At 36.8% G+C, this 14,923-nt stretch overlaps 1 protein-coding gene across 5 annotated transcripts in view; it reads right to left on the bottom strand.

Annotated features, from left to right (window-relative positions):
• Window positions 1–14,923, bottom strand: part of STAG1 (STAG1 cohesin complex component) — a 424,583-nt gene that overhangs the window by 234,163 nt on the left and 175,497 nt on the right. For 4 of the 5 annotated variants that reach the window (XM_055295322.2, XM_063611315.1, XM_055295321.2 and 1 more), the window contains one exon: window positions 3,219–3,315. The exons of the other annotated variant lie outside the window; for it this stretch is intronic. In XM_055295322.2, the coding sequence (XP_055151297.1) occupies window positions 3,219–3,315 (97 nt within the window). The remainder of the gene's footprint in view (window positions 1–3,218; window positions 3,316–14,923) is intronic. 5 annotated transcript variants of the gene reach the window in all.

Below are 14,923 nucleotides of genomic sequence, written 5' to 3'. Positions count from 1 at the left end.
AGGATGTAGAAAAATAGGAATCCTCATACATTTCTGGTGGTGAATATAAGATGGTGCAGCCACTGTGGAAAACAGTTTGGTGGTTCCTCAAAAAGTTTAAACAGAATTATTATATGACCTAGCAATTCTACTCCTAAGAATTTACACCTCAAAGACTCAAAAACGGTACTCAAACAAATATTTGTTCACGAATGTTCAAAGTTGCCATATTCACAATAGTCAAAAGGTGGAAACAACTCAAATGTCCTTCAACAGGTGAATGGATAAACAAATAGTGATATATACATACGATGGATTATTATTCAGCCCTAAACGAAATGAACTACTGATACATGCTACAACTTAAATGAACCTCAAGAACATATGGTAAGTGAAAGAAGTCACACACAGAAGGTGACATATTGTGTGGTTCCTTTTACATAAAATGACCAGGACTGGCAAATCCTCAGGGACAGAAAGTAGATTCATGATTGCCAGGGATGAGGGAAAAAAGAACAAACAGTGATTACCTAACAGGTATAGGGTATTTTCCTGGGGAGACTTTTAAAGTTTTGAGAAAAGAGAGAGGTGGTAACTGCTACAATGGATTGAATGTTTGTGTCCTCCCAAAATTCCTATATTAAAATCCTAACCCCCAAAGTGATGGTATTAGAAGGTGGGACCTTTGGGATGCAATTAGGTGATGAGTGGGACCCTCATGATTGAGATTAGTGCCGTTATAAAGGGGACCCCAGAAAACGCTCTCAACCCTCTTTTTGCCATGTGAGGGAACAACCAGAAGTTAGTATTCTGCAATGTGGAAGAGGGCCCTCACCAGAACCAGATGATATTGAGACCCTGATCTCAGACTTCCAGCCTCCAGACTTGTGAGAAATAAATTTCTATTATTTGTAAGCCACCCAGTCTACGGTGTTGTTACAGCAACCCAAAGTAAGGCAGCTGCACATTTATGAACGCCCTAAATGCTACTGAATTGGTACACTTTAAAATGCTTACTTGTATATTACGTGAACTTCAAAGCACTTTTAAAAATCAGAGTGAAATATTATCTTCAAATCATTCTGAAGACTAATCCCAAAACTTAATACACTTTGTTGAAAAGGCTAAGAAAAAAAGACATTTTAATATATCACTGATGAGAGTATAGAAGAGTACAATTCCTATAGCTGATGATTTGGCAGTATCTAATATAATAACAATTAAATTTACCTACAGACATTCTTTATAAAGACCAAATAAGGTATACATAAAATTACTCGTTACAGTACTCTCTGTAACAGCAAAAGACTACAAATAACACACTGGTCTTTTAATAGAAGTCTAGTTAAATAAATTATTGTACATATACACAAAGGAATGCAATGAGCCTGTGTTTTTAAAAATGAAGGAAAAAGGTCTCTATACACTATTATCTTTTGTGTAAGACAGGTGAGGTGGAGAAGGAAAGAATATACATTCCTACCTTATAGGTATGAAAATTAGATAGATGGACAGACAGTTAAGTTCAACAAACTAGTTAAGGGCAGTTAACTGTGTATAGATGGATGGGAAGGCAGAAAGGCAAAGACTTCTTATTATACAACTTTTAAACTTTTTTATTTTGAATCATGAAAATAAATTTCAAAAGGAAAAATTTTAAACAGTACTAATTGCTTTCAAATTAAAACCCAATCCAACAGGGCTGTTGATTAACAGGACTATGTGAGAAAATTTATATAAAGCACATCATCAGTGCTTGCCTCACCTACTTTAAGGCTGTAAAATGAGCAAACTCTCTTACTTTCAAATAGTCTCCATCTCCTCACCCATCTCCATGCTCTACGATTCAGCCACAGAATCCTCTGCATCCCGGACTGAAATATGCTTTCTTGTCTTAAGATCTTTTTGCATAATATGTTACCTTTCGCCTTTCTCATCCTTCTAACTTCCTTTTACTCATCTTTAATCTCACATCAGAGTTTGCTTTTTGTAGGATATACTTTTTTACAACCTCCCCACATTCACACATATACACAGAGACACACAGCCTAGGCTGCATCAGCATCCCTTGCTTTCTTGTTATTCCCACAGTATCTTGTGGCTGGGGACACACACTCCAGGTGACACAGCTTGACTCTCAATCTTGAGTTTCACACTTGCTAACTGTATGATCTGGAATAAATTTACCTAAACCCTTTCATCTCAGTTTGCAATCTAAAAGATAAAGATCAGATCTGCCTTATGGGACTGTTAACAAAGATTAAAAGAGCTAATGTAAGTAAAGCACACAGCTTGCCACATACTAAACAGTCATTAAATAGTAACCAGTTTTATTATACTTATCATTGCACCAAGCCCTTTGCTGAACTATTAATGTATTTCCCTTTTTGTTCCTCACAATGAAGATGCCTTTAAAAATTACACATACTTTAACACTTTTTAGGGGCAGAGACTGCCTTGATAACTTCTGTATACCCGGGTGGAGTATCTCGTACAAGGTTAGTGCTCTGTAAATATTTGATAAACTACTCACGTCAATATGGTAAGTGATAACTTGCACATAAATAAACAAGGCTTCAAGAAATCAATTTGGTCAGTTATCTCAATAAAAGATTACTATTCTTCTGTATTCACAAGCAGAGAATGGTGATTTAACAACTCATTTCCCCCATGTAATACAAATTAACCTGTTAAGATTTATCTAGAGGAGAAAAAGATCTAGCAGTTATCTCCTAAACTGATAAAAATAAAATTACACTTTAATAAACTGTCTTACAATTGTAAACTTAAGACACCTGATTCTGCTACTTGTGTTACTTTAAGAAAATTATTTAAACTTAACTATAAAATGAGTACGAAATACTGGCAGGGATATAAAAGAATGAAAGCTAGCAACTAGCACACTTCCTAATATGGAGCATACATACAAATAATATGAGTAAAAATTATAAAAGCCTATGATCTAAATATCAATTCATGAAACTACTGAACGAATTTCAGATTTCCTCCTAAAATTTCAAAAACTATATTAATGTGTTACTTTATAGGAGCAAAACTGAACAAGAACAAAAATGGAATATCCTTAAATAACTTACCAATAATATTCTCTATCAGAAAAAGATTAGCAGATAATCTTTTATTTTAAGGGTAAATTATATATGACTAGTGGCAGGTGAAGTGAAAGTCACACTGCTGGACTGACAGGCTCAATGTACATCATTTATTTCAACATTCTGTACCTCGACATCCTGAACACTGGATAAAAAAGTTGATTAAATCCAGAAGTGCGATGTCCCTGTCTTGTTTATATGATTCAATCCAGTCATCCACCACGGACTGTGGAAAAAAAATATAAAAATGAAAACTTCAAAAAAATTTGATATTATAGCAAATAAATTTTCAAAAAAGTTTGTGTGTTTGTGTGTGTTTCTATCTGAACAAGAAAATTACTTACCTGAAATTATTTCTCTGTAGCCTAATAAAAGTAGAGACTCCCTCATTTTTAAAGGCCAATAAAAAGTGACTTACTAGGTTTGAAAGATTTGTTTACAATAGAATCCAAAACAAACTGGACCTTACCAATCCCATTAAGTCCAATAATTATTAAGCAAGTATAGATAATATTCAAACCATATTATGAAAATGATAAAAATTAAATTAACTTCACTTTTACATAGATACAAACTTTCTGAGTTATCAGAAAGCATAATCCACCAGTAGTGCATATAAAGAATGCAAATAATAAGAGACATTTTTTCAAAAATACAAGAATGGCTTAATATTAAGAAATCAAATAACTGAATTTATCAACAAAGTGAAAAAGAAAAATAAAACAATTATATATCAAATCAGATCTCAAAAATGTATCAGATAAAATTCTGTAGGCAATCCAAAAAAAAAAAAAAAAAAAACTTTCTAGGAAAATTAGGGTTCAATAACATCTACTTAAAGGATAAAAAGACTAAAACATATGTGTTGTTGAAATACTTAAGATATTTCAACTAATTAAAGAACAAGGCAAGGATGCCCCTCTAACCATTCAACCCAGGGTTGAAGTCTTTAGTCAGTGCAAAAGTTAGTAAAAATTTAGTAAAGACAATTCTCCTTTCCTACAGATGATAAGAAAACCCAGGAGTCTCTATTAAAGTGATTCAAGAGATTAATAATAGGAAAATTTGACAAGGTAGCTGACAAGATAAATATACAAAATAACTTAATAGTGCAATAACTAGAAAATATAAATGGATTAGTAGCTTGTTCACAACGAAAAATACCTAAGAATAAATCTAAGAGAATTTTTAATGAGGAAAATTATTAAAACTTACAGGATATAAAAAAAAGACTTCAACAAGTATCGTATTCTGAATTTCAAAAAAAGACTTAGTGCTGTATCAATAAAGTCTGAGAGTCTTGCCAACTTACAAGGCAAATTTAATGTAATTCCAGTTTGCATTCCAGTGGGCAGCATTGTTTGAGATTTTCTTGGGCAGAGGTAGGGATCAGAGGAAATGTATAAAAATGTAAATTAAAAAAAATAAAATTTTGTCTACTAAGGTATATTTATATACAGTAAAATGCATTAATCCTGTTATACCTTAATTTTTATAAATACATACACCTGTGTAACCACAACCAAGATGAAGATATAAAACATTTCCAGAACTAAAACAGGCTCCCTTATGTTGCCTTCCAATCAGTAAACATCCCTGGCACAAAGGGTAATTATTATACTGATGCATATTACCATGAATTAGTTTGAGATGATATTGAAACTCACATAAATGGTATCATCTTTTGTTTTTTATTTCTTTCAAGCAAAGTTGTATTGGTAAGATTCAGCAGCATTGTTATGTGTATTAGTAATGCCTTTTTTGCATTGCTGAATATTATTTCATTGTATGAATATACCACAATCTATCACCCATTTTACTGTGGAAGAATATGAGTACTCTGTGCAGTTTAGGGCTATCACAAATAAAACTGTTATGTATACACATTTTGATGAATGTAAACATTCTTTTCTGTATTACAGACCCAAGAGCAGATTTGTTAACACACATTACACACACACATCAAGGCTTAGTAGATAATGCCAAATAATTTCTCAAAACAAGTTGTAATAAATCACACTTCCACCAGCAATGTATGACATCCAGCAAGATGTGAGATTTTCAGGTGCTCTACATCCTCACCCAAGACTAGGTATTGTCAGTTATTTTAATTTAGCCCATTCTGATTGAGCATATCCCTTCTTCAATGACCTTCCGTTGGGGAAAACTACTTTCCCTTCCTCCAAGTGAAAGAGAAGACTTTCTGTACATAATACTGTTTCACTGTCTCATCACGTTAGTGTCTGGGGGGTTTTGTTTTTAAAGTAAAGAGAAAACTAGAAAGAAGATTATGGTGGTAAGAGAGGGTCAAGAAGAAAAGAATACCATGGTATCTGGCCAAGGTTCACCTCTGCTGAATAATGTGTCAGGCCCTGTAAGCTCAAGATGATGGTGAAAACTAGAAGTGAATAGAGCAGATCAAGAGCAACTTTTAGACTCAGGACTGAAGCAGAAATGCTTTGCAACCTAGGTAACAGAGTGTGGCATAAAACTGAAGAAGTCACTTCCTCACTTTTACAGGGGTCCAGTAATATAAAGGCAGTCTGAGTAGAATTTTAATTCCCAAAGTTTAATTGTACCAATTTATACTCCCACCAGTTACATATGAAGAGCTCAAAGCATTCTAAGACTGGTGCACAGGAACCTGAATCAGAAATATTAACACTTTGGTCTGAGTGTGGTGGCGCACACCTGTAATCTCAGCACTTTGGGAGACCAAGGTGGGCAGACGACTTGAGCACAGGAGTTTGAGACAAGCCTGAGCAGCATGACGAAACTCTGTCTCTACAAAAATTACAAAAATTAGCTAGAGTGGTGGTGCATGCCTGTAGTCCCAGCTAATTGGGAGGCTGAGATCAGAGGATCACTTGAGCCTGTAAGGTCAAGACTGCAGTGAGCAAAGATCGCACCACTGCACACCGGTCTGGGCAACAGGGCGAGGCCCTGTCAAAAAACAAACAAAAACTTGGGGCCAGGCACACTCACTTGCACCTGTAATTCCAACAACTCCTGGGAGGCCAAGTCAGGAGGATGACCTGAGGCCAGGAGTTGAAGACCAGCCTGGGCAACATACAGAGACCCTCACCTCTACAAAAAACAAAACAAAAAAATATTAATGAGGAATGGTAGCACGTGACCACAGTCCCAGCCACTTGGGAGGCTGAGGCAGGAGGATCACTTGAGCCCAGGAGTGTGAGGCTACAGTGAACTATTACCATGCTAACACACTCTCTCTAGCCTGGGCAACAGAGTGAAACTCTGTCTCTAAAATGAATAAGGCTGGGCGTGGTGGCTCACGCCTATAATCCCAACACTTTGGGAGGCCGAGATGGGCGGCTCACTTGAGGTCAGGAGTTCCAGACCAGCCTGGCCAACATAGTGAAACCCTATCTATGCTACAAATACAAAAAAAAAAAAAAAAAAAAAAAAGAAAGAGAGAGAGAAAAGAAAAAGAAAAGACAAAAAAGAGCCAGGCGTGTGGCGCATACCTGTAATCCCAATTACTTAGGAGGCTGAGGCACGAGAATCACTTGAACCTGGGAGCCAGAGGTTGCAGTGAGCCAAGATGGTGCCACTGCACTCCAGCCTAGGCAACAGAGCGAGACTCTGTTTCAATTAAATAAATAAAAATAAAATGAATAAATAAAATAAAATAAACATTAAAACATACTACGAAGGAACTGAAAAACAATCAGAAATAGTAAAATAGTAAACAAGGCCAGGCACTGTGGCCCATTCCTGTAAACCCAGCACTTTCATAGGCTGAGGCAGGCAGATCGCCTGAGCTCAGGAGTTTGAGACCAGCCTGGGCAATGTAGCAAAACCCGCCTCTACCAAAAATCCACAAATTAGTCAGGTGTGGTAGTGCACACCTGAGGTCCCAGCTACTTGGGAGGCTGAGGTGACAGATCACTTAAGCCCGGGAGGTGGAGGTTGAGGATGAAGCTGCAGTGAGCTGTGAGCATGCCATTGCTGCACTGCAGCCTGGGTGACAGAGCAAGACTGTCTCCAAAAAAAAAAAAAAAAAAAAAGCAAGTTAATATAAGAGAACAGAGTACAGAAATAAAAATAAATAATAGCTCTTTGCATTAAGGTGAAAAATAAATGCAGAAGAAATAGATCCAGATATATATAACTTCCACTATGACAAAGGAGACATTTCAATTTTAGAGGGGAAAATTATTTATATAATAAATGATACTGACTCTGATATATTGGTTACGCATCCAGAAGTAAACAAAATTGTACCTTTTATAAGCTTTCAGAGAGATATGAAGATAAATGAATTTAAAAAGAACTAAACTCCAGGCCAGGTGCAGTGGCTCATACTTGTAATCTCAGAGCTTTGGAGGCCAATGCAGAAGGACCACTTGAGGCCAGGAGTTCGAGAGCAGCCTAGGCAACACAGTGATACCCTCACTCCACAAAACATTTTTAAAATAATTAGTTGGGCACAGTGGCACATGCCTATAATCCCAGCTACTCAGTAGTCTGAGGTGGGAGGGTCACTTGAGTCCAAGAGTTTAAGGTTGCAATGAACTGTGATCTTCAACTGCATTCCAGCCTGGGTGACAGAGCAAGACTTTATCTTTAAAAAAGAAAAGGATTAAAAAAAAAAAAAAGAATTAAACTTCAGGGAGTCATGTATGAGCCTTTCTTGAGTTGGCAGAGAATGGCAACTGTTAGAAGCATTGCCAAGTATGGGCATAGGTGGGTGGATAATGCAGCCTCTCCTAATACAGAGGACCATGACTAAGTTAAGAATTTGTTTTAGAAATCACATGTGGCATATAATCAAATTGTGCCGAAAATTTTCAAAGAGAAAATTCAAGCAACCAAAGTGTACATATAGGGAAGCAAAGGATAGAATAATGACACACTTCCCATCAAAAACAATGCAAGCCCATGGACAATACAGTAACATATTTAACGTCCTGAAGAAAGATGAAAAAGTCCATCCTGAATTTTTTAACTGGCCAAAAAAAAATATTTCAAATAAAGGCAAATAAAATATTTTCAGACTAAAAAACTAAAACAAACAATAAAAACAAAACCAACCTCATGAAAGACAGATTGTCCAAGTTGGATAAAAAGACCCAACTGGCTGGGCATGGTGGCTCATGCCTGCAATCCCAGCACTTTGGGAGGCCGAAGCGGGCGGATCACGAGGTCAGGATATGGAGACCATCCTGGCTAACATGGTGAAACCCCATCTCTATTAAAATACAAAAAATTAGCCGGGCATGGTGGTGGGTGCCTGTAGTCCCAGCTACTTAGGAGGCTGAGGCAGGAGAATGGCGAGAACCTGGGAGGCGGAGCTTGCAGTGAGCCGAGATCGCGCAACTGCATTCCAGCCTGGGTGCCAGAGCGAGACGCTGGGTGCAGTGGCTCAAGCCCGTAATCTCAGCACTCTGGGAGCCGAGGCAGGCGGATCAGCATGGTAGGAGATCGAGACCATCCTGGCTAACACGGTGAAATCCTATTCTACTAAAAACACCAAAAATTAGCTGGGTGTGGTGGCACGCGCCTATAGTCCCAGCTACTCAGGAGGCTGAGGCAGGAGAATTGGTTGAACCCAGGGGGTGGAGGTTGCAGTGAGCCGAGATCGCGCCACTGCACTCCAGCCTGGGTGACATGAGCAAAACTCTGTCCCCCCGCCCCCCCAAAAAAAACCCAACCACATAATATTTACAAGAGACACACTTTTAATATAAGAACACTGGCCACAATAAACTATATGTATGTGTGTGTGTATACACACACACACGCACATCCTTGTCTTGATTTCTACTTTGATGTAACTATAACAATAACATGTTTCTTATGGTTTATGTTTGCATGGTGTGTGTATGTGTTTATGTATATATACATACACACACATATATACATATACATACACACACATATACACACACCATGCAAACATTAACCATAAGAAACATGTTGTGGTTATATTCATGTCAAAGTAGAAATCAAGACAAAGAACGCTACCAAACATAAAGAGAAATATTTTATAATAATAAAACAGTAAATTCATTAGGAAGCTATAACATTAAATTTTAACACCAAATAACAGGAGTCTCAAAATACATAAAGCAAAAATTGAACTAAAAGGAGAGGCAAATTCATAGCCATGGCTGAAATTTTTAACACACATCTTTCGTTAACTGATAGAAGAAGCAAACAAAAAAATTAATAAGTGTATAGAAGATAGGGATAAAATTACTAATAATGTGATCTAATTAATGCATAAAACTTAACACCAACAATTACAGAATACATATTCTTTTCAAGTACACATAAGAATATTCACCAAAATAAATCATAAATCAAACCTCTGTAAGTTTTTAAACACTGAAATAATACAGAGCAAGCTCTCTTGCAATAACAGATTTAAAAATTTGTTTAAATCTGATTTAAAAATCAGTAACAAAAATATATCTAAAATATCCCCAAATGTTTGATAATGAGAAAATTTTTAAAACTGAATAAAAACATCTCAAAAACTGTAGAATCCACCTAAAGCAGTGTTTACAAGAAAATTTAGAGCTTTAAATATTTATAATTTATAGCTAAGTTACAGTTTATATAAAGAAGGGTTTAAATCAATGACCTAAGAATCTACCTTTTTGGTAGTGGGGTTTTCTTTTTTCTCTGAGACAGGGTCTCACTCTGTCACCCAGGCTAGGGTCCAGTGGCATGACCATGGCTCACTGTAGCCTCAATCTCCCAGGCTCAAGCTATCCTTCCACCTCAGCCTCTCAAGTAGCTGGGAACAGAGGCATATGCCACTGTGCCTGGTTAATTTTTGTATTTTTGGTAGAGACAGGATTTCACCATTTTGCCTAGGCTGGTCTCGAACATCTGGGCTCAAGAAATCCTCCCGCCTTGGCCTACCAGAGTGGCTTCTACCTTAATAAACAGAATATTCCAATGTGGATTGTCTTTATCTGGAGGATAAGGAAAAGTATGTAATATAATTCCAACAGAAAATTAACAGAAAGGCTATTTCTGATAACACAGCCACAGACCCAAAGAGAAGGCTATAGCTTTAGAACATCTGAATCACAGATTACAGACACACAATCATTCTGGGACCTAAGGTGACATAGGATCTTGTATCCTTAACAAGCGGCTTCCAAGGTCAACCATGAATATCAATAATCAGACAGCATTTCATGGGAAATTTTTGTAAGTCATGTTTGGGAGTAGTGCATATCATTTCAGCTAATATTAATACTTCACAGGCAAGAACTTGTTAACTAGCCATATATGAATGCAATGGAAGTAGAGAAATGGAGTCTCTGTTTGCCAGCAGCCTCCTTGAACGTTCTTCACTATGAAAAAGGAAAAATAACTTTTGGTAGATAGCAAGTCACCTCTGCCCAAAACTGCCCCTCTGGCTACTAATATTTATATGCAGCCTTCCTCCCACTTAGAGAAAATATTTATTTGCATGGATATAGGTATTCTACTACTATTTACTATTTTAAAAACCCCACGAAACAATTTAAATGTCTATAAAGGAATGTTTCACTAAACAGTATATCCATACAGTAGAATGAAATGTAACTAGTAATACAAATGAGCTGAATCTATGTTAGCACTAATGATACAAACAGTTGTTTCTGACATCAAATGCACAAAGAAATGAGCATGATTCTATTTTTTAAATAAATAAATCTCTCTCTTTTTCTCTCTCACACACGCATACACATAAGCATGGGAAAAGGTATGGAAAAATTCAACTTGTGACACTAATAGGCTTGAATGTCCTGAATTCATTCCAGTTTAAGACTTGGCTACAAAGAAAACCTCGAGACCTGAGCCATAGATCCTCAATGAGAAAGTTATAACAAGCAGCATCTGAATCACAGATTACATTCATATGACAAAAATGATGACATTTGCTATAATTATGATTTTATCATATTGTACTAGAAGGCAGTATAAAACTTAATATTGTCTTGTTCCATAAGGAATATGAGGTAGTTTAAAAATAACATTTTTTAAATTGAGAATAAAAAACCATCAAGGCTACAAAGAGGAAATATAAATATATGGAAAAGAGCAGTCAATATAGTAGTTAAAGATGAGTTTTAAATCTGCCTAAGCTCCCTGTAAGGTAAACCTAAAAGATCAATCAATTCAATCTAGATATCTACATAGTACAGAGTCCACATTCTTCAAATTCTATTAGGTAAGTATACTTTTCTCAGTAAGCCATTTAGTAGGACCTTGGTTAAGCAGACAAGGGCACAGAGAATTAGTATTCTATACTGCTGCTGAAGAGTAGATTAGTTTGCTTTGGAGAAAGACAAGCAGACGGGAAAGATAATATAAATTACATTACTTTGTAAATTCAAGAACTTAATCAGGAATTTTGAATGAAAGACCTTCCCGCTTCCAAACTGACAATCACTGTATAATAAATGTTTAGGTACTCCTTTTCAACATAGCTTTTAGCAATATCACACACATTTTCTGTGAATGCATATATAAATACTATGTAGTGAGATAGAAATTTTTTTTATTACTCCATGAGATTAGACTGTTATTTTATCTTCAGGTATAAGCTAAAACATTACTGATTTTCAGAACTTTCCAAAGCTTGTTTTTTTGTTTTTATTCTCTTCAGGGGCTGTGGAGACAAACTGACGCTATAGACATGAGGCTATTTCTTTTATTCTTAGTTCCGTATTAACTAACTGCAGTTTCAGCCCAATGAGATCTAATCATTGGCCTTTTATATAATTATATTACTACCTGAACTCACAGAAATTTGTTAAGTTTGGCTAAATGGTATAGCCCTTCATGTGATAAGCCATATTTTCATTTTACCTTAGTTAGGAACAGAATTACAGCTTTCAGTATCACTTCAATATCACTTTTTAGAAAAATAAATATATAATGCCCCATGACAAGTATATTTTTCATACTTCACTTGATACCAATATTTTGTGTTTTTTCTGTTTTGTATTATTCTGCTTTTGAAATAGAAAATTATTTTCAACAAGTGTACATACTTTTCAATTTATCCTGGTACCCAACCAGGTTAAAAGTTTAGTACTGTAACAGTGATTTCTAAATAAACATAGCACAAAAAGGAATATCTTAAATATCAATTCTCTTCATGTCAAGTTTTTATATTAAAAATATATCCTTCCAGTTTGTAAGCTGTCTTTATAGTTACTATATATATCTTGCAGAAGTTCTCATCAGAGGAATTTTAGCAAAACTTCCCTTTTTTTTGAGACAGGGTCTCACTGTCACCCAAGCTGGAATGCAGCGGTGCGATCAGAGCTCACCGCGGCCTCAATCTCCTAGGCTCAAGCAATCCCCCCACCTCAGCTTCCCGAGTAGCTGGGACCACAAGTGTGCACCACCCATGCCTGGCTATGGGTTTTTTTTGTTGTGTTTTTTATAGAGATGAGGTTTCTCCATGTTGCCTAGGCTGGCCTCGAACAAAAAATACAAAAATTAGTCAGGCATGGTGATGCATGCCTGTAGTCCCAGCTACTTGGGAGGCTGACATGGGAGGATCATTTAAGTGCGGGATGAGCCCAGGATGAGGAGGTTGTGTTGAGCTGAGATTGTGCCATTGCACTCAGGACTGGGCAACAGAGAGACCCCATTTCAAAAGAAGAAAAGGAAAAAGAACAAAGAAAAGAAAGGCAAGTAAACGGATTATTTTTAAGAGGAAAATCCACCTCATCAATAAATGATTTAAATCTAGTGGTAGCCAGAATTAATGGAAAAATGATACACATCTAAGCCCAGCTAGGTAAAATTCATGAATTCAAAGAAAAAAGTAAAAATCTTGTAAATACTAGAACCAATAATAAAACAAGTCAGACAGAATGGACCAACTCTATCCCTACACACCAAGCATCCAATCGCTTTCAATGTCTTACCTCTTAAGCAATTAGCTAAAAAACTAGACACAAGCGGAAAACCTCAGTATCAATTATCAATGTATTGCCTCTTGGCCCCAAATTTAAGCTTCAGTATCTGTTCTGGAATAATGGACGAGACTGTACAAGTATTTCTCCTTTACATTAAGAAGGATGTTAAGTTTTATCAGTACAGAGCTCTGAAAGGATACTGCAGGAGGAAAGGGTCTCCTCTTCCTAGTTCTGGTATGTTGAGTTTTGCTTTTTTTGCTCTTGCTGCATGGTTCATCATTGGTGAGTGTATTTGAGAAAATCCAGTAGTGGTCAGCCTCACACCAAGAGTATGCAGCCTTTTGTTGACCTTGTGCCCAAGCCTGGGACTGGTAATTACTCTCTCGATGCTGCCCTTCCAACATGGACACTGGCATGCTCCAGGTCTCATACTCGGAGCAGTGCCGTCTCTCCCTGTAAAACTGTCTACCATATTCAACACGACTACTCCTCAGAGTGTTGTTTCCTGCTACCCAGCAACTGCTAACCAGCTCTGGCCAAGGCAAGAACTTGCAGTGAACTTCTCTATATTCTAATGGACAGCAACCCAACTTATCAGACAAGGTCTGAATTCCAACAGGGAAAAGGGGATCTCTCCCTTTCCAACTCTATCTTTTCTTGAGAAATCTCCTTAATACCTAGGATATCCTCTAGAGTTACTTTTACATTTTTATAGTTATTCCTCTATCATAGCTTAGTATATACTTATAATAAATTTTATCGACAATCTGGCTCTTGATTAAACCCAGATTGATAAAAAAAACTGGTTCCAGGGGATAAATCAGAAAAGAAGAGACCTGGGGATTTGAGTCATACCCTTGGATTAAAGATAGAGCTTAGCTCTTTGCCAAGGAAATAGGATGCTAGTAATCGATAGCATATAGTAACTTGGGAAAATTAATCAAGCTATTGCCGGTGGCTGATTGTGATAAAGTACCAATTCAAGCACATGCCTTGAAAGCTTACATGGCTGCTGAATTTAGGAATTATGGCAATAATTATGGCTGTAAAGGCAGTAGGGTTAAGAAAGATCCTTTTAAGTACACCTGAGTATTTACAGAGATAAAACAAAAAGCTCAAGTCAATTAATGCTCAGCTTAAGTCATAATTTGAGAACCAGAGAACTTCCATGAAGAATCCTAGAATGTCTCATTTCTTATAGGTGAGGGGCTGATTTTGTTGAAAATCAAGCCAAAAAAATCTAATTGTGTCAGAGGCAGTAACAGTTTAATTCAGTCTCACCAAGTTTTTCATCTGGAAATAAGGATCTTAACTGGCAAAGAATGAGATCCTAAAACTTGGAAAAGAGAACTCTGGTTGGTCCCAGACCAAACAAACAATTTTGAATAGCTCTCCCCCATCCTCCAAGTAATTCTGAGCCTCCCAAACCAGTGGAAGTAGCTTGCTTTCCAAGGTTTGAGAATACTAGCCTTCTTAAGCTTGAAAGACCTCTGATAACTTTACACGGACAGATGCCTTGAAGGGGGATGCTCATTCTCCTGAAGACTTACCAAAACCAGCCCCTGATGCCACTAGATCCATGACTAGGGTCAAATCTCAGCACGCTCCAAGAAGACAAATACACACTATAACCCAGAAGAAAATAGCTTATACACCCAACAGAAATCTGAGGAACATGTATGATAGTAGATTCTAAATGTATTTTACCAAAGGAGGTGGTATAAAACCATAACAGGCCAAATTCATTGGTATCAGTCGTGCTTACTAGAGATTCCAGACTTCATACATTAGTTCATGTCACTGAAAGTGACTATAACAGTTTATCTGGTTGGTGCACTGAAAGCTGGATTTAACAGCTGAGATACCAGAGCTTCCCTGGCATTGACAGATTAGGGAGTTCGGAATGCTGGACTAGACTTATTACATGAG

The sequence above is a fragment of the Symphalangus syndactylus genome, chromosome 10, assembly GCF_028878055.3.
Source record: "Symphalangus syndactylus isolate Jambi chromosome 10, NHGRI_mSymSyn1-v2.1_pri, whole genome shotgun sequence".
Classification (NCBI taxonomy): Eukaryota; Metazoa; Chordata; class Mammalia; order Primates; family Hylobatidae; genus Symphalangus; species Symphalangus syndactylus.
The sequence above is the reverse complement of the archived record's forward strand: the minus strand, read 5'-3'. Positions and strand labels throughout refer to the sequence as shown.